Source organism: Mixophyes fleayi, chromosome 1 (genome assembly GCF_038048845.1).
Source record: "Mixophyes fleayi isolate aMixFle1 chromosome 1, aMixFle1.hap1, whole genome shotgun sequence".
NCBI lineage: Eukaryota > Metazoa > Chordata > Amphibia > Anura > Limnodynastidae > Mixophyes > Mixophyes fleayi.
Genome location: NC_134402.1, coordinates 461,338,840 through 461,366,715, shown reverse-complemented (window position 1 = coordinate 461,366,715; position 27,876 = coordinate 461,338,840). Strand labels below are relative to the sequence as shown.

General features: G+C 41.7%; 1 protein-coding gene and 1 pseudogene across 1 annotated transcript in view; both read right to left on the bottom strand.

The window, feature by feature from the left end:
- Nucleotides 1-2,101: 2,101 nt before the first annotated feature.
- On the bottom strand, nt 2,102-2,220 carry LOC142130166 (5S ribosomal RNA; annotated as a pseudogene).
- Nucleotides 2,221-20,054: 17,834 nt separating this feature from the next.
- The window catches only part of LOC142102842 (uncharacterized), a 28,627-nt gene continuing 20,805 nt past the window's right edge, over nt 20,055-27,876 (bottom strand). The window contains exons 3-4 of the mRNA XM_075187366.1: nt 25,903-26,014; nt 20,055-24,601 (exon numbers count right to left, since the gene is read on the bottom strand). Coding sequence (XP_075043467.1) covers nt 22,773-24,601; nt 25,903-26,014 — 1,941 coding nt within the window. The 3' untranslated portion in view covers nt 20,055-22,772. The remainder of the gene's footprint in view (nt 24,602-25,902; nt 26,015-27,876) is intronic.

The following is a 27,876-nucleotide window of genomic DNA, read 5'->3' as shown; positions in this document are numbered from 1 at the left end:
TTCTGGTAGGCCAATCTGGAAACCACCACTGCCATCTTGTGGCCATTGTCCCAACTGCCAGCTAGATATTACCAAACAATCTCTCCATATATTGTGTTTGCTCCTGCGCCTCACTGTCCCTTCTCTCCCTTCCTCGGATACAATCTGATTCTGATCACATATGCTCAAGTATTCCTTCCACTAAAGCTGATTCTGCTGAATTACGTACTTTGATTATGGACTGTACTATCTCTTTTTCATCTTATCTGCAGAAAACTATTGGGGACCTTAAAGCGATAAAAATTGCCCTCTTAAAAAGAACCACTGATCTTAAGAGAAAGGTTGACTCCACTCTCAAGTTCCAAATTGAGGCTTCTCATGATCTGGACTATCTCTTGAGAAAAAATGACTTTCTGAAATATAAACTGGAGGACTTAGAGATTTTGGAACGCCATAACAATTTGCAGCTCTGCAATGTCCCCAAATCGGTGGATCCTAAGGAGTTGGAACAATACATCTGCAGATTTTTTTCATGACTGTAAACCATCCTCTATAACCATCCCACACAGATTGAAATGGTGCATAGGGCTTGAAGGCCCTGTCCAAAAGACTCTGACCCCCCTGAAGATGTTATATTTCATCTACTTTCCTTTAAAACCAGGGATGCGATTTCATCAGCAGTCAGGAACTCTCCTATGTGTTATTTGAGGGCTGTCATATCCAGGTTTTTCAAGATCTTACTCCCTCGACAATCACAAAACGATGTGACCTCAGAGATGTGATCCACACCCTACCCGACAACAGATACGGTGGAGATGGAGGAAATACAGGTCACCATCTGAACCCTGAACAAAGGAAGGGACTTAATCCACCAGCTCAAGTCTTTCTCAATCTGATTGGAACTCCCAACATGCACCCAATCGTTCCCCATTGTCTCAACCTCAATGATTCTTGGTCTCATATACCACTGGGTTGGGACCAGCAATGTAAGCATTTCTCATTCTCCACACTCATTTTTGCAATGGTGAAATGTTGTTTTCTGCATTGTTTCATTTATGGTAATTTTCTATTTGATATCATATGTGTATTATTTCACATATTTAGGGTACATGGTTGTTTGTATGTTTTTGTTTCTCTGGACGGATGGGGTGGCTCCTAGCCCTAGGCCCCACACCCTCACCCTCTGGGAGTTACGGAACCAGGACCTTACTTCGGTCCAATGTTTTCTTTTCTTTTCCTTTTCTGGCTTTAACCCAGCTGCACTCCCAAACCCTTTGCCTTAGCTGTGACCATTTTACTGGTATCTCTTATCTATTTCTGGGTTTATTTGGGTTGTAGGTACTGCCTTTGTAGACCACCCCTCTGCTTTTCATGTCTGAGTCTACGTCCCTTCCCTCCTCTCCCCCTCTGTGCAATTGTCTCCTCACCCCGCTTCCTCTTTTATCTCCCTTCTCTTACTCTCCCTGGGGAATGTTCCACCCACTCTTATGGGTTACTGTCTTTTCTGACTAAGGGTCACCATGTTAATTAAGTTTGTCTCCCTTAACATTAAAGGTTTGAATGCACCGCAAAAATCCTCCATGTTATTCAATACTATTCATAAAGTTAACGGTTATATAAGTCAGTTAGCAATCCCTCCTTGTCCTCACGTTGATTCTCCTAGGTACATTACACCTCTCACTCAACCAAAAAAAACTGGGGTAGTGATCTTGATTCGTAACACTGTCCCCTTTGTCCTCTCAGAAGCTAAAGTTGATCCCGAAGCCCATTTTCTCATTCTCACTGGCAAAATAGGACACCTGGAAATTACGCTTGCAAATATCTATGCACCTAAGACAGGTCACTCAGTCTTTTTTGACCACCTTTTGTCTACACTACACTACACTACATATGACCAGGTGGTCTCCTATCCAAGTGCTAAGCAGGCCTGCCCTTGCTGTAGGCACCTGGGATTACCAGGTGGTCTACCAGATATAACCAGGTCCACCCCTGCTTAGCTTCCATTATCAGACGAGATTGGGCTTGTTCAGGGTGGTGTGGCTGTAGGTATTGGTTTCATACTGACCTACGTCTCTTATACATCTCAACACCAGCATTGTAGGAAGCATAAACAAAAGAAAAAGGCCTACAGCACCTGGTATTCCCAGGTGGTCTCCCATCCATGTACTAAACAGGCCTGACCCTGCTTAGCTTCCATGATCAGACGAGATTGGGCTTGTTCAGGGTGGTGTGGCTGCAGGTATTGGTTTATGCACTCATTAGCTCCTGCATTGACAATTGCAATTCCCTCCTTACTGGTTTTCCCAAAATCAGACTCAAACCCCTAAAGTATATTTTGCATGCAGCGGATAGATTGATTTTCCTTGCAAAACGTTATTCCTCTGCTGAGCCACTCTGTCAGTCTCTACATTGGTTGCCTGTTTTTCAACGAATCCAATATAAAATTTTTCTACTAACATACAAGGCCATTAACCAAATTGCACCAACATACATTTCCTCATTTGTCTCAAACTATCTCCCAAATCAACACCTCCGTTCTGCACAAGATCTACGTCTCTCCTCCGCTCTCATCACTTCCTCCCATTCTCGGTTACAGGACTTTTTTCGTGCTGCACCCACTTTGTGGAATTCCCTCCCACGCACAATAAGACTTTCCTCTAGTCTTCAAACCTTCAAGCGTTCTCTGAAAACCCACCTCTTCAGGCAAGGTTATGATATTCAACTACACAAAAAAAAAAGAAGAATCTCTCTTCCATAAAGGATGCACTCTAAGTTCATATTTTTATATAAAATATAATTTATTCAATTCATTAAATACAACAATAAGCAAAATATTAATAGAAAAAAAAGAGGTATGAAAATGTGATTAAAAACAAAAGTAATTTTCACCATACAGACATGTCAAAATGTTCATGTTCCATATTCCATTAAAGTAAATCACAACAAATTGACTTTCTGGTAGCTGCACAATTATTTATTGGTATGTTTTATAGGTGCAAACTACACAATAAATACCTGAAACCCCCTGGTTGTACCTATAATTTCCTATTTTGACAATTATATAAATTTAAGATCCATATATCTTAAATGGCAATGGGATTAATAAATATGTCTCCTTTCTAATATAATACTTGATGCTAATATGAGCTGAAAACTATCGCTACATGTCAGGTATGTCTGACCCTTAGGAATGGATACTAACTTGTTATACTTGATACAAAATGTAGCCAATTGCAGTATCGTGTTATAATATATAGGAACAATTATTATCTATTATTCCTTATAACAAACTGTTCTCTTCATGAATCAACAATGGATTTGTTATTACACAATACAAAGTCTTTCTCATGGAGTGCTCTGTGCTCTAAGCTAAATCAGCCACATAAACTATAGTACGGCAGCGTGACAGACTGCTAGCAATCATCTTTCTCATCAAGCCTTATTCCACTACTGACCGTGACTTAACACTGTGTGGGTGACTTGTAACTGTTATATGGGGCATATTCAATTAGCTTTTGGATTCGCGGTAACGCGCGTTACCGCGAAAAGTGCGCGTTCTTGCGGGTATTACGGTACCGCATTAACGTGGATTTTCGTTCGCAACCCTATGGGCTGCGAACGAAAATCCACGTTATTGCGGTACCGTGTATTACGTTTCGCGGCTGTTCCGGCGCGTTGCCGCGAATCCAAAAGCTAATTGAATATGCCCCTATGTGTCTAACGGAATCATCCCTATGCCGACAAAACAGACAAGCCCTTATATAATGCCCTCTGTAATAGTAGACACTGTTCTCATTGTTTTATGGCTACTCGTAAATTATATCCACGCACTCAGGGGCGGGCTGGCCCGGGGGCAGGGGGGCATCGGTACCCCGGGCCGCTCAGTCTGTACCCTGTTCGGGCCGGCCACCCCCCGTAGAGGCATGTTTTTCTTTCTTATTACTTGCGGCCGCATCACAAAGCAAGTGATGCGGCCACCTCAGCGCACAGGTGACAGGCGATGCGGCCACGTCATCAATGAGCGCCTGTGCGCCCCCCGGGCTGAACTGTGCCAGCCCACGCCTGCACATACTAAAGCTGTTTATATCGCTCTTCTTAGGAATTAAATCCTATCTACACAGCCGTCCAAATGATGCTAGCAGGCATCTTGAGCATGTCTTAATTGCACTATTATCAGCATTATATGATCGTGTCTAAAATCACTGTTAAAGGCACGTTTCTTTGATACACACTATAGGGATATAGTTAAACACCTAGTTACAGAATTAAGCATCATTCATTTGAGGTGCTCTGTACTCTAGACAAAAGCTACATAAATCATGACATGTAACACAGCAGTGTGTCAGGCTGCTTGTTAATCATCTATTTCACAAACAGATATTTCACTCCGAGACCCATGGGTTCATAATGTCTACGTGACTTGTAGCTATTAGGTTTATTTCTTTCTTTATTTTTTACTTGCTCTTCACTGGCTTCACATTTATATGTCAGCAAGCAGACAAAACCTTGTGATACTGCCCTCTGTAGTGGCTGGTACTGGTCTCATTTATATTTTGAGGCCACTAACAAATTAGATCTCATGCTGAAGTTATTTGAGTTACTCTCTATAAGAATTAGCTCCTGTCAATGTAGCCATTTAGATGATTTAGTTATTCATCATGAGCGTATCTAGAATCCCTATTACCAGCATTATATACCCGTTTCTAATCAACTCTATTAGAGACACAATTATAAGATACAAGTTAACCCGTGCATGATACTCATGCATTCTAGTCAAATCAAGCTACTTAAGGTCTTAAAAAGGTTCTTGTCATGCATTTGGACCTAGCCCAGGCCTCCTGAGGGGAAGAGCGTTACTTCCCCACGCAAGCGCCCTTTTTACTGTGTGTTCATGAGGTAAAATTACCTCATGAAAATGAGTTTGACCCCTCAACTCATAAATTTAGCCTTTACTACCCCTCCCACGGGGGGGAGGGGGGATGATGGAAGTTAACTGACTTGACTATTCTAATTTTTTTGTCAAATAATGTCAGTATACCAAATTTCAGGTCAATTGGATGAGCCCTTTCTGAGAAAATAGTTTTTTCCACACACACACACACACACACACACACTAACGCACGCCTCTACACATGTGTGTTCATGAGGTAAAATTACCTCACGAAAATGAGTTTGAGCCCTACCAAATTTCAGCCCTTTTTGATTTTTTTTCCCCACACAAAGAATTTAGTAGGTCAGTGGCCCAGCAGGTGGTGCTGCAACTTGTTTTTTTTTTTTTCCACACACAGACGCCACTAAGCATTTATATATTAGATATTGAAGGGGGAATAGACTGTAGGTAAAGATTTCAGTATGATATCGGGGTGTCTATCCGCCTTAGTTCCAACGCGCGTTTCGCTTGTGCTTTGTCAAGGAATTAACCAGTTTGTAGATGCCAGGAAGTAATTAAACAGAGAAAGACCAATCAACATTCCTCCTAAATGATTGACATCTGTTAGAAACTATCAGATCTCAAAGATAGTTATTTATCATCTTGCCTTCCACGGAGGACTCCCTATCTCAGGTCATTTAAATAATAGGAATATAATCTATATTAGAATATACAAAAGAGTTGATCCAGATTCAAATTATATTATGTAGAAAATACAAAGAGGAGAAAGAAAACATATTAGCCATTGAATAATATCGGATCATTCTATTTATACAGCTATTATCCTTCTATTCATCATATATTATCACATACATTTTCATACCTCATTTTCACTTTTTTTCTATCTATTAATATTTCGCTGTTTTAATGAATTGAATAAAATGATTTTTTTATATTAAAATATGAACTTAGAGTGCATCCTTCACGCAAGAGAGATTCTTATTTTCTCTTTTGTGTAGTTAAACATTAATATTCTCATTCTGGAATCACCTCCTGCCCAATGATAGGATAAGATACAAGGGATAATAAGGAAGCAGGTGTTCTAAATAAATAAAAGATACAGTAGCGCTCTGTGCAATTGCTTAATATATTCTAGTTCTCCAAGCTTATAATATTCCTCAACCACCATCTTAATCTCCCTAGGTTACCCTATTACCACCCTCTACACAGCTAACACAGGACAACAACCCTCTGACCAACATTGGTACACACACACCCCTCAATACTTTTACCTTTGCATTCTAGCTGGACAAATATGTAATCTAATGTAGCACTTACCCTTACCCCATAGATTGTAAGCTTGCAGGCAGGTCCTTCTTACCTCTACATATGTATGTATTACCCAGTATTGTTTTATTACTGTTTGTTCCCAATTGTAAAGCGCTACGGAATTTGCTGGCGCTATATAAATAATTTATGATGATGATGATGAGTGGCAGCACGATGGCTCAGTGGTTAGCACTTCTGCCTCACAGCACTGGTGTCATGAGTTCGATTCCCGACCATGGCCTTATCTGTGTGGAGTTTGCATGTTCTCCCCGTGTTTACGTGGGTTTCCTCCGGGTGCTCCGGTTTCCTCCCACAATCCAAAAACATACTGGTAGGTTAATTGGCTGCTAACAAATTGACCCTAGTCTCTGTCTGTGTGTGTGCGTGTGTGTGTTAGGGAATTTAGCCTGTAAGCTCCAATGGGGCAGGGACTGATGTGAGTGAGTTCTCTGTACAGCGCTGTGGAAATAGTGGTGATGATGAGTGACCAACAGAAAGTAACAGAAATTCCAGTGAATAGCTCACTACACATTTGTAAGTAGACTGATGGGGCCTGATTCATTAAGGAAAGCAGAACAAAAAAAAGGATTCAATTTGTACTATGACCTAACCATTGGAGGGGGAGGTAAATTTAAAGTGTGAGGACAAACTTAAAGCTGGGGCAGGGCCTGCTGTAGATTTAGTATAATATTTGTGTGCTATATGAAAAAGCAGCCAGTATGTTTCTTATGTGCAAAATAATAAACTAACTTGCATTGTAACATGGTTTGTCCAGGTGCAAATTTACTCCTGGAATCAGGCCCATGGTGTATTGGGATATTTGTGACACATGCCCTGTAATATTTATTGAAAACCTATGTAAAGGAGAAAATTATTTCATTATATTGATGATGTTATATATATGGTAAATGTGCCCCTATTACTAAGAAGTTCTGTGTCATATACATTGTACGGTACCTATGTGGAGGTAACTAGGCTTAGATGCAGTGAGGTGAGGCTGATACAAGCACAGATGCTTTAGGAGGAACCAGGCCTTGATGGAGGCACCAGGTGATGTTGGAGTCATCTAGCTTGACTGAAGCAGGGGCCCCTACCTGGCAAACAGATATTGGTACTTGAAGGTGCAGGGTTCTAGTTGGAACAAGGCTGATTGTTCTGGACAAAAAACTTAGGGCGTGGATCTCAAAGTAGCAAACGAGTCATGATCAGGGTGCGGTTTCAAGATTAGCTGACTGCAAGGAGATGCTTTCCAACTCAAATCACATCATAAAGCAGCAAGTACAACTAGCAACAAGAATGGAGAAAGGTAAAGCACGTGACATAGGCTGCACTCCACTGGATACTCAAATGTGAGTACCAGGAAGCGGTGAGTCGGACTCCATTAGATGAATTTGTGGTACCCCAAAGCCCTGTTGAACAGCACAGAGGAGTGCATAAACGCTTTTAAAACGCAGGGCTACAAGGGGTTAATTGTGCTCCTGAAAACTTATGCCCAGGAATGATTGACAGGAGGCGGATGAAAGCCCTGATTGGCTGAGGCAGTAACAGGAAGAGGTTGTGCAGGAAGGAGGAGAGAGGGAGCAGCATGGTAGAAGGAACAAGGGGGAGGATGTGCAGCCGAGCAGAGAGAAGATAAGCTGCTGCCAGAACTGTGACATTGCCAGCAAAGCAGACGGAGAACAGCTGGGGACACGCAGCGGGGTGCCAAAGACAGTCTCCACTAACTGCAGAACCGTCTCAAGGTAAAACCCTAGCCTGCAGTGTATTGCACACACCCCAGTGTCAGAGGGAAGAGTGATGAGAGAATCTATCCAAAACTGACATTGCATTCTTGTACAAGGAAGGATTGTGAGAGCTTTTCCCCCAGATCATACCTCTACACATGCTGCAGGGAACAATTAAGACGGTCGTTTCAGCTATATCCTGTGTGTGTGCTGATAGAGATTCATTGACTGTTGAGAGAACAGCGCCATCTTGTGGCTGAAATGAGCAACAGCCCTGCTTTCTACTATAATACTTAACCCTTGATGGAAACCTCTGCAGGACATTGGAACACTACCAAATTCCTGTGTACAGGTCAGCCCAGGACTGAGTGGAAAATATGGTAACGTTACCGGGGATAATATTGGTGCACCAAATGTTTTAGATGATGTTAATGTTATGTGATTTACCTAAGAATTGATTTATTAATATTGAAGGTGTGACATTCAGTGTTAGTGGTACCGCTGCAATTCAAGTTAACTCAGCAGTAGATGCTAAAAGTGGGGCGCTTGACGCATAGGGAATAGCACGGTACCCCAAACACCTGAATAAGAAGTAGCCCTCTAGTGGGCGCGGTAGTGACCGTAAGAGTCTTGATGGGTTATTATTGATGGTTATTGCATCATCACCAGTCAGATATTGTTAACGTGAAAGTAGTAACTGTGATTACCAGTGTGCCTTATTAGACAATGTGCATTGAAGATGTTATCGTTATTCTGCCTTATACTCACCAGGTGTATGTCATATGTTAAATGTTATTGTGCTCTATGCTGATCAGACGCATTATTTTGTCATTACTATTGAGCTGAAGGGGTCAGTGGCGCGGTGTCTTACCGAAACTATCCTTACCGCATTCTCAATAAACCCAAGTTGTTTGACCAATCCTTGTCCCTTTCATTGAAGTATTTATCTCCTGACCACCGGATATCCGAACAGAAAAGAACCTGACTCGTGTCTGGAGGACAAGGTAAGGGATGGATTCCCATCAGTACTCGACCACCACATAAACTTTGGCGTCAAACCGAACAGGATCCGAGTGCATCAGGAGAGTAATACCCTCAGTGAAAAATGGATTAGCAACAAGGTGGGGGAGCAGCGCAACAGGCAGGGCCACAAAACCCAGAACAGGCCACCCCAGCAGCAACACCAAATATGCCCATAACCCTACCGTACTATTTCGGGGCCCCATGGCTCCCGAAGTACAGCGGAGACGACGACAAGCTACAGAAGACTTCTTTCACAGAATTCGAGAACAAACTGGAATCCATGTTCCGGCTATACCCGTTAAATGAACAGCAGAAAGTGGAGATCGTAATAGGGTAACTCACAGGGTCGGCGCTCAGAGAAGTAATCTCATGGCTGAGGGACGACAAGAAAGAAGCGGCACAAGTTTTAAAAAAAAAATCCACAACGTTTGAGACAAGAACTCTTCCGGAGCTGAAGATGAAACTATATGCTCGCAAGCAACAACTGAACGAGAGACTGCGGGACTATGCCCTGAGCCTACAAGAGATGCTAAGAGCCATTCAGGCAGTGGACAAAGAGGAAGTACGAAACACGGATGAAGCCCTGACCGTACAGTTCGTAGAAGGAGTCGCCCAAGAAAGCGTTAAGATTTAGCTACAACTGATGAAGGCACAGATGCCAGGCAAAACCTTCCGAGAGTTTAAAGAGACCGCCATCGCCATTGTCGGTAACCAACGGGGAAGGGAGGAAGAATACCCAGAATTGGTGGGCTTCAGAGAAAGCGCAAGCTCGAGGGGAGCCATGGCAAGCAGCATAGAAAAATCAACACGGGCCCAAGAATCGGTAATACAGAGCGGTCAGTATCCCACCGAAGACCCAATACAAACGCTCAAAAAGCAAATGGAGGACCTGGCCGTCGGAATGGTAGAAATCCAGCGAGAGATGCGCCAAATGGCGAGGCCACCAGCACCCACCTACGGGGAACCAGAGTGGAGGCCTGAACGACAAAGACCAGTCCGAGGCAGGTGGGAACCACCTTGCGAGTATGTACGGCGATCGCCCAATCAATTCGATGGTCAGGGGCGCCCGACATGCCGCCGGTGCCATGAGGTAGGACACATAGAACGAAACTGCGACCAAGACGAACATTTAAACTCCGACACCCCGAGATTCGAGGGCTGAATCTCGGGGCGAGCCCCGGGAATAGATCCGAAGCCAGAAAACTGGAGGCCCCAGTTCATCGGACAATGTCCCACGTTACCCGTTACAATTAATGGAGTGGAGACCCTGGCTATGCTTGACACTGGGTCGCATATTACGACCATCCGGCTACCTACATTCCACAAGTATTGGGGCAAAGAGCAGCTGTTATCACCACCAGCAACCTGGCTGCGGTTCACCGCCAGTAACGGCCTCGAGATTGCATGTGAAGGGTATTGGGAAGCGGACATCCAGATCGGAGCGACCTTGTTGCCAAGACAAGGCTGTCTCGTCACCGCCCCCTGTGAAGGGAACATAGCCCCCATCATCCTGGGGATGAATGTGCTGCAAAGATGCCCGGATAAGCTAGTGGCGACTTTGAAGAGTAAATTAACCCAAGGGGCGTCCCCCGGTCATCAGGCCTTTCGACATACTGTTCGGCTCCTACAAGGTCATCAAAAGTCCGCTGGTCCCCATGTAAAGGTTTTGGGCACTGTCAAGTGTTTTAATGTGCGGAATGAATATGGCTTCATCAACAGAAATGACACCAAAGAAGATGTCTTTGTCCACCAGACAGCAATAAAGCGAAATAACCCACGGAAGTATCTGCGCAGTGTTGGAGACGGGGAGACTGTGGAATTTGATGTTGTGGAGGGAGAGAAGGGTGCCGAGGCAGCAAACGTGACTGGCCCTGGTGGTGTACCAGTAAAAGGAAGCAGATTTGCACCCTACCAACGAAGGTTCCGCAGACGTTTTTACCGGCCAAGAGGAGAGAATGCTGCAGAATCTGGTGGAGAAGTAAGTGCAGAGCAAGTGAGCGAGGGAGTGAGAGCAGAGGAAGTGTCCCCTTCAGCAGAGACCTGTTCAGCGCAGACGCCCTCCTCCGTTCTTCTACAAATGGCAGAAGAAAGACTATGACCGGGATGCGCAGGCCTGTCGGCTGCCAGAAAGGAGCATCGTCCTCAAGAAGAATAATCGACCCCGAAGTAAGTTGGATCCCAAGTGGAAGTTGAACCCGTATGTGATTATGGCCGAACCCATATCAAGCTCCGCCCAAGGCCAGACCAAGGGCCAGACGAAACATCAAGGGATGACTGGGACGAAGAGCAAGACGATGGCGAAGGGACTTTGCCTCAGCTGCCCACTGACCATTTCGAGCTACTATTGGCGGTATCAGGATTAGAGATCTACTGAAACTGTTGTATATAATGTATATTAAAACTGCTGTCATTGAAAATGTTAGCCATTATAACTGTTGTAGATGTGTGATTTGAGTTGATAAAGAACAAACACCTTTATGTCTTAATGCGTGAGGACATGCACCTGAAAAAGCGGGGGTGAATGTGGTACCCCAAAGCCCTGTTGAACAGCACAGAGGAGTGCATAAACACTTTTAAAACGCAGGGCTACAAGGGGTTAATTGTGCTCCTGAAAACTTGTGCCCAGGAGTGATTGACAGGAGGAGGATGAAGGCCCTGATTGGCTGGGGGAGTAACAGGAAGAGGTGCAGGAAGGAGGAGAGAGAGAGCAGCATGGTAGAAGGAACAAGGGGGAGGATGTGCAGCCGAGCAGAGAGAAGATAAGCTGCTGCCAGAACTGTGACATTGCCAGCAAAGCAGACGGAGAACAGCTGGGGACATGCAGCGGGGTGCCAAAGACAGTCTCCACTAACTGCAGAACCGTCTCAAGGTAAAACCCTAGCCTGCAGTGTACTGCACACACCCCAGTGTCAGAGGGAAGAGTGATGAGACAATCTATCCAAAACTGACATTGCATTCTTGTACAAGGAAGGATTGTGAGAGCTTTACCCCCAGATCATACCTCTACACATGCTGCAGGGAACAATTAAGACGGTCGTTTCAGCTATATCCTGTGTGTGTGCTGATAGAGATTCATTGACTGTTGAGAGAACAGCGCCATCTTGTGGCTGAAATGAGCAACAGCCCTGCTTTCTACTATAATACTTAACCCTTGATGGAAACCTCTGCAGGACATTGGAACACTACCAAATTCCTGTGCACAGGTCAGCCCAGGACTGAGTGGAAAATATGGTAACGTTACCGGGGATAATATTGGTGCACCAAATGTTTTAGATGATGTTAATGTTATGTGATTTACCTAAGAATTGATTTATTAATATTGAAGGTGTGACATTCAGTGTTAGTGGTACCGCTGCAATTCAAGTTAACTCAGCAGTAGATGCTAAAAGTGGGGCGCCTGACCCATAGGGAATAGCACGGTACCCCAAACACCTGAATAAGAAGTAGCCCTCTAGTGGGCGCAGTAGTGACCGTAAGAGTCTTGATGGGTTATTATTGATGGTTATTGCATCATCACCAGTCAGATATTGTTAACGTGAAAGTAGTACCTGTGATTACCAGTGTGCCTTATTAGACAATGTGCATTGAAGATGTTATCGTTATTCTGCCTTATACTCACCAGGTGTATGTTATATGTTAAATGTTATTGTGCTCTATGCTGATCAGATGCATTATTTTGTCATTACTATTGAGCTGAAAGGGTCAGTGGCGCGGTGGCTTACCAAAACTATCCTTACCGCATTCTCAATAAACCCAAGTTGTTTGACCAATCCTTGTCCCTTTCATTGAAGTATTTATCTCCTGACCACCGGATATCCGAACAGAAAAGAACCTGACTTGTGTCTGGAGGACAAGGTAAGGGACGGATTCCCATCAGTACTCGACCACCACAGATTAAGTCAGCCAAAGAAGGCCTTGAAACAGAAGCAGGGAGCCCACACTTGTGGCAAGACCAGGGTGTCAAGCATCCCCTCTCACCGGTACCCGTTATATTAAATGTACAGCATTATATGTATTTTAATGTTCAGTATAGCACTGTTCTTAAATGTCGTCAGGTGGGTTTTTATGTAGGGATAAACTGAATGTATAGTGAACACATTTATCAAACTGTGGGTCTGAGAGTAGGGACCCACTAATGTACTAGTGTGAGGGAAATGGGCACAAAATCGTGTGAGGAATTGTGTACAGGAAATAACACATAAACCATCAGACAGACTGTGAAGATGGAACCACATGCTGGAGGTGTGCCTAGAGATTCAGAAGTATTAGGGCGCCCTTTACCCACCTGTCCTTCCCTCAAAACTCCCATTAATTGCTGTGCACACCAGGAGCCGGTGTGAGCGGCACCCGGTCACCGCTACTCTGTATGAATGGGTTACACCTCCCAGTACATGCCCACAATACTCATATATGTTACATACATTGATCAGCCACAACATTAAAACAACCTACCTAATATTGTGTTTGTTCCCCTCGTGCCTTCAAAACAGCTCTGACCCGTCGAGGCATGGACTCCACAAGACCACTGATGGTGTCCTGTGGTATCTGGCACCAAGACCTTAGCAGCAGATCCTGTAAGTTGCGAGGTGGGGTCTCCATGTCTCTGACTTGTTTTTCCAGCACATCCTACAGACGATCGATTGGATTGGGATCTGGGGAATTTGGAGGCCAAGTCAACACCTCGCATTCAATATCATGTTCCTTAAACCATTCCAAAACAATTTTTAGCAATGTGGCAGGACGCATTATCCTGCTGAAAGAGGCCATTGCCATCAAAGAATCCTGTGGGCAGGAAGCGGTATATTTGGGGTGTCTGCAATAATGTTTAGGTAGGTGTTACATGTTAAAGAAACATCCACATGAATGCCAGGACCCAAGGCTTCCCAACAATATATACATTATATGGACAAAAGTATTTGGCCACACCTGTTATTGAATTGAGGTGTTTCAATTAGACCCGTTGCCAGAGTTGTATAAAATCAAGCCCCTAGCTATGCAGTCTCCATTTGCAAACATTTGTGATACAATGAGTCGTTCTGAAGAGCTCAGTGACTTCAAGTGTGGTACTGTGATAGGATGCCACCTTTGCAGTAAGACGGTTCGTGAAATTTCATCCCTGTTGGATATTCCACAGTCAACTGTAAGTGATATTAGAAAGTGGAAGCGTTTAGGAACAACAGCAACTCAGTCATGAAGCGGAAGACCACGTAAGATCACAAAGCAGGGTCAACGACTGCTAAGGCGCATGGTGTGTAAAAGTCGCCAACGCTCTGCTGATTCCATAGCTGAAGAGTTCCAAACTTCCACTGGTATTAATGTAAGCACAAAACCTATGCGGCGGGAGCTTAATGGAATGGATTTCCATGGCCGAGCAGCTGTATGCAAGCTTCGCATCACCAAAAACAATATTAAGCGTTTGATGGAGTGGTGTAAAGCACACCGACACTGGAGTGTGGAGCAGTGGCAATGTGTTCTGTGGAGTGATGAATCACAATTCTCTGTTTGGCAGTCAGATGGGGGAGTCTGGGTTTGGTGGATGCCGGGAGAACGTTACCTGCCTGACTGCATTATGCCAATTGTGAAGTTTGGTGGTGGAGAGATAATGGTATGGGGCTGTTTTTCAGGGTTTGGCTAGGCCCCTTATCTCCAGTGAAGGGCAAACTTAATGCTTCAGCATACCAAGTCACTTTGGACAATGCTATGCTTCCAACTTTGAGGCAACAGTTTGGAGAAGGCCCTATTCTATTCCAACATGACTGTGCCCCAGTGCACATAGTAAGGACTACAAGACATGGTTTGATGAGTTTGGTGTAGAAGAACTTGACTGGCCCACATAGAGCCCTGACCTCGACCCCATAGAACACCTTTGGGATGAACTGGAACGGAGATTTCGAGCCAGGCCTTCTCATCCAACATCAGTACCTGACCTCATAAATGCTCTACAGAATGAATGGGCACAAATTCCCACAGAAACACTCCAACATCTTGTGGATGCCTTCCAAGAAGAGTGGAAGCTGTTATCACTGCAAAAGGGGGATCAACTCCATATTAAAGTATATGTATTTGAACACAATGTCATTAAAGTCCCTGTTGGTGTAATGGTCAAGCATCCGAATACTTTTGTCCATATATTCTACTATACTGACTGAAAGTGTTAAATGTATACATTTTACAAATACATAACAGGCTAAAAAAACTGGTAACTGAAGGTGGTTTGAGTTGGTGGTAATGACTATAACTAGACAATAGAGTAGAGAAATGAACATTTAGGTAAAATTGGGAAAGGCCTGGACATTTAGATATGTTGGACCAATGAGATCTTTGGCAACAGTGGCATCAAAATATTATTATATAATGTTACAAGATGGTGATTTGTAAGGAGCAATTAGAGAATAAGTGTGGAAAGTTTATATTCTCTGCAGATATATTGCATGTAGCAATGCCAAATAATATATATATATCATATGCAGAAATAAGGTATATATGAAGATGAATACAAATATAGTATGATAGTTGATGTAATTATCAAATCAGGGTACTGTCAAATGTATTTTGGTAAAAGCCAATACATTAGCATGAAAAATATTTACATTGTTTAATCTTATTTGATGTGGTATTTTTTACTGCAATTGTATATTGTGTGTGAGCTGAGAGAGATGTGACCAGCAGTGGAAAAGTTAATTTTAAGAACAGATGTTGGCAATTAACTCCTGGGGGTAAATGTATCATACACCGGTTTGTTCAACTCGCGGGAGTTCGGTGTCTTCGCAGCTTAAATTTAAAGCGTGGCGCCGAACTCCCGCGAGTTGAACAAACCGGGGTATGATACATTTACCCCCTGGTGAACAGAGACATTCTTCACTCCCATCGTTGTCTCCAGACCTAAAGGACCATGGAACGCTATATACTACTTCAACCAATTGTAATATGGCATTTGAATGGTAACACAGCCTACTGTTCAGTATTTATAAAAGGAACTGCTTTGTCTTCAGAAGGCAGAGATTCAGACTTGAAATTTGATATGATCACAGCACACGATTTTATTCTGTTTTGTTAATAAACCTTTATACTTTTTCCTAAACTTTCATTGCTGTAGAAATTGAATTATTGTTTTATCATTATGACTTTCTGTGTAGATTATAATCAGACCAGTATCATCCTCCCCCAGAGTATCGTGACAACCGATTGAATGAGATCACTCTTAAAAATGCTTATAGCAAATTTCATTATTTCATCATTTCAGTAAATAATCAACAAGCACCTAAGGTTAGGGGCGAGATGATTAAAGTTAATGAGATAATAAACATGGAAGACTAAGCGTTAATGGCAGAGGGTATGTAGGCAGTATACATGACTATATGGATTCCAGGAAATGATACAATAAAGAAACCTGTTAGCGGACCACTATAGAGATTAGTAAAGTAATAGATCATACATTGCCAACCAACATTATGCACATGCACATGGGACCCCCCCCCCCCCCACACACACATACTCCCTCTCCCCTCCATACTTTATACAGGATATCCCTTTATCACATGCTCCATTCCTTCATTTTCTTTTTACTTCTTTAATCTTGTATAAATAATCTTAAGAAAAACAAGACGTCAACTTGGTTGATAATTATAGACTTTATTACCTGATTTATGTACTGACCACATAACTGCAAGTCATGTCCATATATGCACTGTACTGTTATTTCATCTACTTACTCACTGTATAAAGAATAAAATGTAGATACAAAATAAAATCAAACTGAAAATAAAACATATCCCATTAGTCACTGTACAAACTACAGCAAACAATATATGATGTATTGGAGAACAGAGGCCAGTGATGTAGTTTAACCTGCATAGAAAGATCAGCAACTGTAAGACTCGTAAAATATTCTAATGTTTAATGTGTTATATATATTTAATATCACATCAATTAAAGCACAATTGTCACCAATACGTAGCGCATCCAGTAAATAGAGGACGTACTTGTTTACAGAATACAAGATGCACACACTTGTTTTTAGTTATAAACTGTATGTGTTAATAATTAATGAATGAGCGATTAATCGTTAATAGATGAAGGCTGGCGTGAGGACAATATTACACTATTAAAGTAATTCTATTGTTTTCAAATAAGCATTTCATAGGCGATTGTATTGTTTCTAACGCACAAAGTGATTTATTTTAGCAGATGTAAATAGTCAACAATTTAATACATTATTATATTATGATACAGTACAGTACAGCCAATACCAAAAGATAAATACATACCGCTGCTATCGCATGCGCTCGCTACGCACCCACCGGGACCCAGTGGACAGTATATCTGTTAGAATACTGCGGTCGGTGAAGACTGAGGACTGGGTGCGCAACCATGATCATATATACACGTTCAGTGTTACAGAGAACAATGCAAATGACGTGGCTTGCTTCTATAGGTCCAGACATCAGATGGGTCCAGGCTAAACAGGTCATAGGCTGATTCAATCTAAGGAATCCAAAGGTGGGGGTCGTCTCTCCAGGGGATGAGCTCCTTTCTTCCCGCCAATGCTCCAGTTACATCTCAGTAAATTAGCATTTCATAGCCAGCATCATACAAAGGTTTATTCCCTAACATCAATAACTAGAGTATGCAATATGCGATCTCTTCGGCGATGGAACCGGACAGCTGCTGATAATTAGGGTTTTAATATGATACTAGGCATGATACCTTTCCTATAACCTGAACATTGAATATCACTGAAGTGTACATATAATCATTATATATATAGACTAATAATAAACCAAATACTATCTGCTCATAAATTACGGTGTAACGGAACAAATATGAATATGAATTATATAAATAACTAAATGTTGTAATGCGAGTGTGTGCGTGCGTATTTTACCGTGCAATCGCACCACGCCACGTGTTACGTGGCGTACGGATCACAATTACACGGAAAAACAATTTTAAACCAATATACTTTCGTTCATCCAATTATACGACTTCGACAACACATAATGTAAACCTAGACTATCATTTAAGTTCCTTTCTACAATCTAATCCCTTTAACAAATCTCAGAGAGAAAAGGGCACCATAAAAACGGCATGAATGGAAAATAGTCATGAGATCCTTTACACCTCTTCTTACAGTGTTTTTGGCTCCATCTCCCACTTACGCATTCACTAGACATACATACCTGATGATCTCCATTGTGAATCTAGATGTCCTTCCTCTAGTAAATCCATCTAAGCCCTATTTACCAGACCCAGCACCTATAGACTACATTTTATTATACAATGTTTATATTGTTGATCTTTATATATCTTTAAATATCCAAATCTTTATATATCTAATTTTCAAACTATTTTATATTTAATTATTTAACTTTTTTCATCATCCTAATAATATTTTGTCAATATTTCCCATTAATACTTCATCATAACGATTTCTAAATATTTTCTTTGCATATAAATCTTGACCACATAATTCAACAGACAATGTTTTTTAACCATTATATTTTTTTACATTTCTTAACATGTTAACACCTTTGAAGAAGCCGGCTCCCAGCTAGCCGAGTCATCCTTGACAAACACCCATGGATAAAACGGGTTGAAGACTCTACACATTCACAACAGAGACCTACACTGACCTCTATAATTCCAAGTTCCACCATTATCAGCAGATGCCTGTACATGGGATAGGAACATCAGCAGCTTGCAGTCTAAAGAGGATCTCAGAACTACAGAATCTCCCCATGTATAAGACGCACCTTTTTCCCAAAAATTTTAGATCTAAAACCTGGGTGCGTCTTATACAGGGGTAGCGGGGATGCAGCGGGGGGCAGCGTTACAGTGGCAGCAGAGGAGGATTCAGCAGATGGGGACAGGCAGAGTGGCAGCGGAGATCCAGCAGGCGGGGGACAGGCAGAGAGTGGCAGCAGGCGGGGCACAGGCAGAGAGTGGCAGCGGGGATCCAGAAGGAGGGGAACAGAGGCACAGTGGCAGCGGGGGTCCAGCAGGCGGGGGACAGGCAGAGAGTGGCAGCGGAGATCCAGCAGGCAGGGGACAGGCAGAGTGGCAGCAGGGATCCAACAGGCGGGGGACAGGCAGAGAGTGGCAGCGGGGATCCAGAAGGAGGGGAACAGAGGCACAGTGGCAGTGGGGATCCAGCAGGCAGGGACAGGCAGAGTGGCAGCGGGGATCCAGGAGGAGGGGGACAGAGGTACAGTGGCAGCGGGGAAGGGGGGGCGACTGCAGGGAGTGTGCTGCCCGGCTGCTCTGATCACAATCAGAGCAGCCGGCCATTACACTCTCCCTGCCTTTTTTGACAGCTACCATAATATTTTTTTTCTCTAGTTTCGGGGCCAAAATTAAGATGCGCCTTATACATGGGGAAATACGGTAATTAGGGACAGCAGTTATAGGATAAGGAACTTTTTTGTTCCTTATTCGGATCAGAGGGGGGGACCCATCTTTCCAATACAGAGTCAGAAAGAGTCATAAACATTGTCTGCTGTGGTCCCTTATGTATACATGGATTTATTACTTACCACTTTTCAATATTTTTATTATTCTATTTATTTCTCTTGATTACTTATGGCCTCTATTCTTTACTTATACCCTATTCCCTTACATTCACTAGCCCCAAGCAGTTCTTTACATTACATATAAAACCCAGTTGCTCTTACATATTTGCATTATATTTACTACTGTCCTCACACCAGTCTTCATCTATTAACCATTAATCACTCACTCATGTATTATTAACAGAGTTTATAACTGTAAACAGCGTAGGCCTTGTATTTACTGGATGTTATTGCTTGTTTGATATACAGCAGCAGCAGCACTGGCTTTCTTTATATTGGGAGCACAGATTTAAATAATTTACATAGTGCATGCAGCCAATCAATTTATGTACTTCAGTGACGTCACTGGTTCCTAATGAATTGATAGTTGGTATTCTCATAAAATATATGTACAGCCAACACAATGGCCCTCTCAGCTGTGTTACACTGTAATTGTTAGAACTGTGGCTGTATCACGTAAATAACTTATTGTAATAATATATTTTAATTGTTAGCAGTGTGCCAATTTATACTGTTAAAAATGTACTGAATCTTGATACTGTGCATTAGAAATGTGTGTATTTTGGTATAGGAAATATATTCAGTGCTGAGACAGGGACAGGAGAGGAAATGTGGTTTTGCTTCTGTGACTGTCTTAAGGCAGGTAATCTCATGTTAATTAGACCTTTTCATCTCAGTGACCAACACGTTTGATAAGCCTGTATATACTGCAGGGGGCCTCTGCCTTTATGTCTTCTGTGGCTTTTCATCCGACATCTCAGATCCTGTCCGAATAATGCAACCAGCAAGATTTAGGATAACAGATTAGTGTAAATTTTATTAACTTTGCATTGCATTTAAATCCATGTTTTATGAAACATTTTGCATCCCAATACTAAAAATAACTTAGACTTGGCCGAACCCTCCCGAAGCAGGGGGTTACCCCCTGCTGGGATTTGTGTCAGAATCTGTATAAAAAGGAGAGCTGTTGACATGTAATGTATCATACCATCTGTACTTCTGGAAAGATTGCTAGTACCACAAACTAGCGTGTGACTGTCCTTCTTATGACTACTTGAGCTAATAAACATCATTTGGCTTCAAGATCCTGCGACTGCTTTACTGCTATAATTTCTGTGACCTGCAGATTAGACCCCAATCTATTCGGTTGACCGGCTGATCTGAGGTTTGGACCCAGCATTCCAGTACCAACGCTCTGCCCGCTACCTGCAGCTCTGGCCAGTGTGATAGGCAAGGGGGGAACCATCTACAGCAACCCTGTTCAAAAGGCAAGAGCCCAGGTGTACCAGCAAAAGGGTACCCTAACAGTGATAGTTACCCAGAAGGAAGCGGTTCTAGGTGTCGATGTAGGAGGCTAGTAGTGGCAGCATCGTAAGGGGATCCTACTGCGGTTAGAGGGCACAATTTGGGATAAAGAAAGGAGACGTGGCAAAATAAGCCCAGCCGGGTCCTAGCAATAAGAGACAGGGTGGCAAAGGCCGCCCATCCTGTCACAAGTACCCTCCTACATTTAGTACTTCACAGCTGTAGTAACAGGTAAAGTCACCGTACACCACTGTGAGATAAGTGTGTGATACATAACCCGCAGCTGCTGTAGTGATTTTATCTTTTAAGATGCTCATTGAATTTGTTCTTTTGAATGTTTTTAATAACATTGGAATTGTCCTCTTGGTCATACATGATGTCTTTGTATTGGACTATTCTGGAACCTTCTTAATCTGTACACTGCCAAAGAGTCTCTATCCGTCACATCTCTGGAAGGACCACATAGATACAACAACTCTTTAATCAACCATGCCCCATTGTATAACAATATGTATAATAGTAAATATATATCTTCCCAGGAAATCCTCCAATACATGAATATTAGGGGTCTGAAGCATTTACATGTTTAATAAGAAGATTGACAGCCATCAGTTTCCTGTTCCCCATGACATCATAACACCATGTAATTTGTCCAACAGGTAAATGAAAGGAGCCAAAATTTCTATTAAGGAAATGTCCTTAACTTCTTAAATGAATTCCAAAGAAAAGATGATTGATGTTTTTACTATCTAGAAGGTACAAGACATCCAGCTCCTAAAAGGCCATGAGGAATCCATATACAGTAACTTTTTTATCTGGAAAACCCAACTAGAGAATTCCTGGAAACACTGGACATACCCACATTCCACATTTGGGAACTGCCTGTCAAACTGTGCAATTTTTTGTGAGTTAAGGACATAAATGTGCATGGAGGAAAGTGTAAAACCTATTCCTGAAAATCCTGCCTACTTGTTTTCTTAGACCACCCTCTTCTTGAAAGTCTACTTTTACATTTTTTTTCCAAAAATGAAGATTATTGAAGCTTCTTTTATGTCATAAACCATGAGTGATGCAATATTAGAAATATATTACATATCACGTTTTGTGTTTGAATAGTTGTATAACGGATGTATTTATGACCCTACAAATGTGCATCCTGGTACTAGGTGTGTCTGGAATGTACAAAAAATGTCACATTAAATAATATAGGCCGCGGCCTCCGCCACCACTATGCATGCCTAAAAGTCCTTATGTAGGGAGGCCCTACACAGTCTTCAGCCTTTGAGCCTTATTAAAACATCTTGCACTGCAAAACAAAATCACATTTTCACATGTTGGTGCAAAATTGTTACAAAGTCCCATTCAGCAAGGAAAGTCCATATCCCCTTTGGCCTTACCATAAGATGAAGCAAAGGTTTGCACCTCTGCAGACACATCTTGACCCACTCAGTCATCTTCATTACATATAAAATGGACCATTTGTACAAAAATAGCTGCATGACATCACAAAGCTGCATTTACAACATGGGACCACATTTTTGAAACTTCATAATCAATCTACAGTGAGAAAAAAATAGATTACAGAACTAATTATATAAACACTCACACCTTGAATTAGAAAGTAGGAACAAACATACTGTACAGTGTCCCAGATTCATCATTACATCACCAACCCATAGTCAGGATTATAAATTACTCAGTACCCTATATAACAACAAGGTGCTTTTGTTATTACTGTGGATCGTGTGGACAATCTTATAGAAAAAGTAGTTCCACACATGAATGATCTGTTCCAGTCAGACTTTTTGTGTATAAACTATGTAAATATATATCTATTTTAATTCACATTAAAACAAATATTAAGAGTATTGAGGCTCCTCGTTTCACTGCTTTTGTCCTATGTGAATTTTCTGATATTCAAGAACAGATATGTTTATAAACCATTTGCCTCACATAGACCATGGAAATAATTTCTCACCTGTGAGTTTTTTGATGTTTGGCAAGTGTGGATTTCTGTGCAAAACATTTCCCACAATCAGAACATGGAAATGGTTTCTCACCTGTGTGAGTTCTCTGATGTTCAATGAGACTACTTTTATGTGTAAAACATTTTCCACACTCAGAACATGGAAATGGTTTCTCACCTGTGTGAATTCTCTGATGTGCAACAAGATTTATTTTCTTTGTAAAACATTTTCCACAGTCAGAACATGGAAATGGTTTCTCACCTGAATGAGATCTCTGATGTTTAACAAGATTTGTTTTCTGTGTAAACCATTTCCCACACTCAGAACATAAAAATGGTTTCTCACCTGTGTGAGATCTCTGGTGCTCAACAAGGCTTGATTTTTGTGTAAATATTTTCTCACATTCAGAACATGGGAATGGTTTCTCACTTGTGTGAGTTCTCTGATGTCTAATAAGGTCTGATTTGTGTGTAAAACATATTCCGCACTCAGAACATGGAAATGGTTTCTCACCTGTGTGAGATTTCTGATGTTTAACAAGATTTGTTTTCTGTGTAAAACATTTCCCACAGTCAGAGCATGAAAATGGTTTCACACCTGTGTGAGTTCTCTGATGTTTACCAAGATTTGTTTTATTTGTTAACCATTTCCCACACTCAGAACATGAAAATAGTTTCTCACCTGTGTGAGTTCTCTGATGTTCCACAAGATTTGTTTTCTTTGTAAAACATTTCCCACAGTCAGAACATGGAAATGGTTTCTCGCCTGTGTGAGTTCTCTGATGACTAATAAGATCTGATTTGTGTGCAAAACATATCCCACAGTCAGAACATGGAAATGGTTTTTCACCTGTGTGAATTCTCTCATGTCTAATAAGTTCCGATTTGTATGCAAAACATCTCCCACACTCAGAACATGGAAATAGTTTATCACCTGTGTGAATTCTCTCATGTCTAATAAGTTCCGATTTGTATGCAAAACATTTCCCACACTCAGAACATGGAAATAGTTTATCACCTGTGTGAGTTCTCTGATGTTTGTAAAGACTTGATTTATGTGGAAACCATTTCCCACACTCAGAACATGGAAATAGTTTCTCACCTGTATGAGTTCTCTGATGTCTAATAACGTCCGATTTGTTTGTAAAACATTTCCCACACTCAGAACATGGAAACAGCTTCTCACCCGTGTGAGTTCTCTGATGTCTAATAAGGTCTGATTTGTGTCTAAAACATTTCCCACACTCAGAACATGGAAAGGGTTTCTCACCTGTGTGAGTTCTCTGATGTTCAACAAGAGTTTTTTTCTGTGTAAAACATTTCCCACACTCAAAACATGGAAATGGTTTCTCGCCTGTGTGAGTTCTCTGATGTTCAAGAAGATTTGTTTTCTTTGTAAAACATTTCCCACAGTTAGAACATGGAAATGGTTTCTCACCTGTGTGAGTTCTCTGATGTATAATAAGTTTTGATTTGTGTGTAAAATATTTTCCACACTCAGAACATGGAAGTGGTTTTGTACCTGTGTGGGTTAACTGAGTCTTATGAAGAGATGATTTAGCTGTACAGTATTTCCTACCCTTAGGACATGGAAAGATAGTATCATTTGATTGAGATATACTAGGTGTAACAAGATCTATGTTTGCAGAAGAATATTCCTCATGGTTAGAGGGATCAGAAGATTTATCTGCACTATGAAGTATTGGAAGTATATTTAGGGTAACAGGGATTTCTCCTGTAGAATCTTGTGTGCCGTTATCTTCTATTTCATCTTCTATTTTATCTGTAGATAAAATGAGATGTCCCTCAGAGATATTCCAGTGTTTGCATCCATCTGCTGGAAATAAAATAAATGTATGGAAATACATTGAGATGCATATTATAGTGCCCTAAATTTTCATACTATCAACAAGTTGAAGATGTTCGTTGTTTAATTTCAATTTGCAAACTACAAATACTTCATTAAAAGGCACATTGCACAGATTCAGCCATATTGGACACTTTCAGTCGATTTGTAGATTTTGGTAAATAACATTTCCCAGGCAATCATGTTGCACTATCAGCATCATAGGTCAGGAAGCCTCATTAGCCATTTACATTGTCCAACTAGACACTGCCCGCACACACAAACACTGGAGACTCCAAACCAGTGTAGACATGGACTAAATTAGCAGTGAGTCCTGACCATGGGTTTACACTACTCTAAGTTCTCACACCCTTGCACAGAGCAGAGGACACCATCAGATCAGAGTAGGAAAATGGCGCAGGGCACAGATGGACAACAGCACTAAGTGGAAGAAAGCATTAGGGCAAAGCAGATGAAGAGCAAAATTACAGGGTGTCCAAGCACTGTCAGTATCATAGGACTGGAAGCCTCATTGGCCACTGACATTGTCCAGCTAGACTCTGCCCTCACAAACAGTAGACATGGGCTAAATTAGCAGCAAATCCCGACCATGGGTTTACACCTCTCTTAGGTCTCACACGTAGCAGTAGGAGAATGGAGCAGGGCACTAGCACAAAGTGGAAGAAAGCATAAGGGCAAAGCACGGTACAGAAACAGATTAGCAGATGAAGAGCAACAGTACAGGGTGTCCGAGCACATTCTGAACGGGAGCTATTGTGCAATGACTGCGGTTATAGTTCTGTGAGTGCGAGAAGGTGGAGTTCGGAAGTGTAATGTGTGATGCGGTGTGTGTTACCATCCGGGAATCATGTGGTATTTTACTGTAGTGTTACAGTGTTAATATACAGCAAATTGATCAAATATTAATTGATTATTACACAGGGAAGATAATTAGTAATCTCAAATGTAGTTGTACACAGAGGATTATGGATAATGTCACAGGGGGTAGTTTACATGAGTTGCATGGGTAATTCAATGGAGTTTTTTCAGATTGACATCCCTCGAGCTACACCCGACAGTGTGAGGAGGAGACCAGTCAGATCACAATATCCTGATGTGCGGAGGAGAGCAGGAGTTTAATAGGGACTGATGGCTCCTGCCCCCCCCCCCCACTGGACAGATCATATTTCCTCATTAGTTTGTACTGACAGAGGAGGGTGCAGAATAAGAGATTGTTGTAGTGAGTGAATAAGCAGAATATGTGACTCTTTTCAGTAGTGTATATTACTCACCTGTGCTGATATCTGTAGGGATTTCTTCCTCCCTACACTTCTGATCACCACTCACAATTCTTTCTTCCTCTCCGTCTATAATTTCTACTTTAATATCAGTCACCATTTCATCCTAAAAATTCCATAAAACAATAAAAATATCATATTTGATAAAGTCTGATTTTATAATTTGAGATAAAAGAGAAGAATATACAACGATCAGCCACAACATAAAAGTCACCTGCCAAATATTGTAGGTCACCCTTGTGCTGCCAAAACAGCTCTAACCCCTCATGTCATATACTTCACAAGACCTCTGGAGGTATCCTGTGGTATTTGGCACCAAGTTGAGAAGCAGATTCTTTTTGTCCTATAAGGTGCAAGGTGGGGCCCTCATGTCTCGGACTTGTGTTTCCAGCACATCTCACAGATGCTTGATCGGGTTTAGATCTGGGGAATTTGGAGGCCAAGTTAACACCCTGAACTTATTGTTATGTTCCTCAAACCATTCCTGAACAAATTTAGCAGTGTTATCCTACTGCAAGAGGGCACTGCCATCAGGGAATACCGTTGTCATGAAGGGGTGTACATGGTTTGCAACACTGTTTAGGTAGGTGGTACATGTCAAAGTAACATCCACATGAATTCCAGGAACCAAGTTTTTCCAGCAGAACATTGCCTAGAGCAGGGGTTGGGAACCTTTTTCTATCAGTGTGTCGGCTAAAATCTAATGAAACCCAGGTGTGTGTGATTTTTTTATGTATATATATATATATATATATATATATATATATATATATATCTCGAAATAGAAGAAGACAGGGGCACCACACATAGTGTAATAGTGTTTTCAGAAAATGATAATAAAAATCCAAGTGGTGCTCGTACCAAATGTATAATTCAATAAAGCTTATCTTGTGCATATGAAGATGAGATTCCAACAGGGAACTCCAAATGAACTCCAATTCTGGGACCAAGAACCTTCAGATAGCTATAACTCAAAGGATAATCACAATAGTGTAACACCATTAAGATACTTCTGATTTCAGTAGTATAATTTTTTTTAATAAAATCTAGGCGATCAGTGCAATAAATGCCCGTACATAAAAATAGAATAAAAACAGCTAATATAATATTAATGGTAATGGGACCGACAAGTAAATGTTCATGTTATGTCACACAGTGGTGCCCCATTTCAAATTATGCCACTTAGTAGTACACTCAATTCTTATTATGCCACGGTATTGTCCCCAATTTGTTTTAGCCATATAGTTGTGCCCTCAATTCATATCATGCCACATAGTTGCATCCCCAGTTCATATTATGCCACAGTAATGCCCCCAATTAATTTTATGCCACACATAAGTGCCCCCAATTAATAATGCACCACATTAGGCTAATGGCTTCCTGGTACTTTATTATTATGCCAATTTGCTAATCAATGAGCTGAAGCTGATGTTCCAGGTTTGGGCAACCTTCAGCTCTCCAGTTCTTCTGGACCATAAGTAGTTGCCACAGACTGAAACTTGTACAACAACAGGGGCTACAAGTTCTCTAAACCTGATAAATGCCACTATGACAGCTTACAGAATTCTGCCCTCAATAGTGTCTGGAAATACATAAAGAGGGGACGTTATTATGAGAACACAGGAAGACACTTTATAAAGGAAGTACAGAACAAATCCTAGGTTTAGAGACGTTGCTCTCTCAGTATTACTAGAGTAAAGGGACTGCACTGTATGGATTTACATACCCATAGTCTGTTTTATCTGCAGTCATTGTTTACAAATGAAAAGTGTGCATTAAGAAAGTTTGTGTAAACCCCCCCCCACCCGTATAAATAAGCGCTCCTTGCATAGGGACTAGAGGATGATGCGTCCCAGGCGCTGCACTCACCTTTTGGGTCTATTTGGAAGCCGCAATCGCAAGAGTTGTAGAGCTGCAGTGAAAGGTGGACAGTTCCCAGCAACACCCGGAGCCCAAGCCGCAGACAAT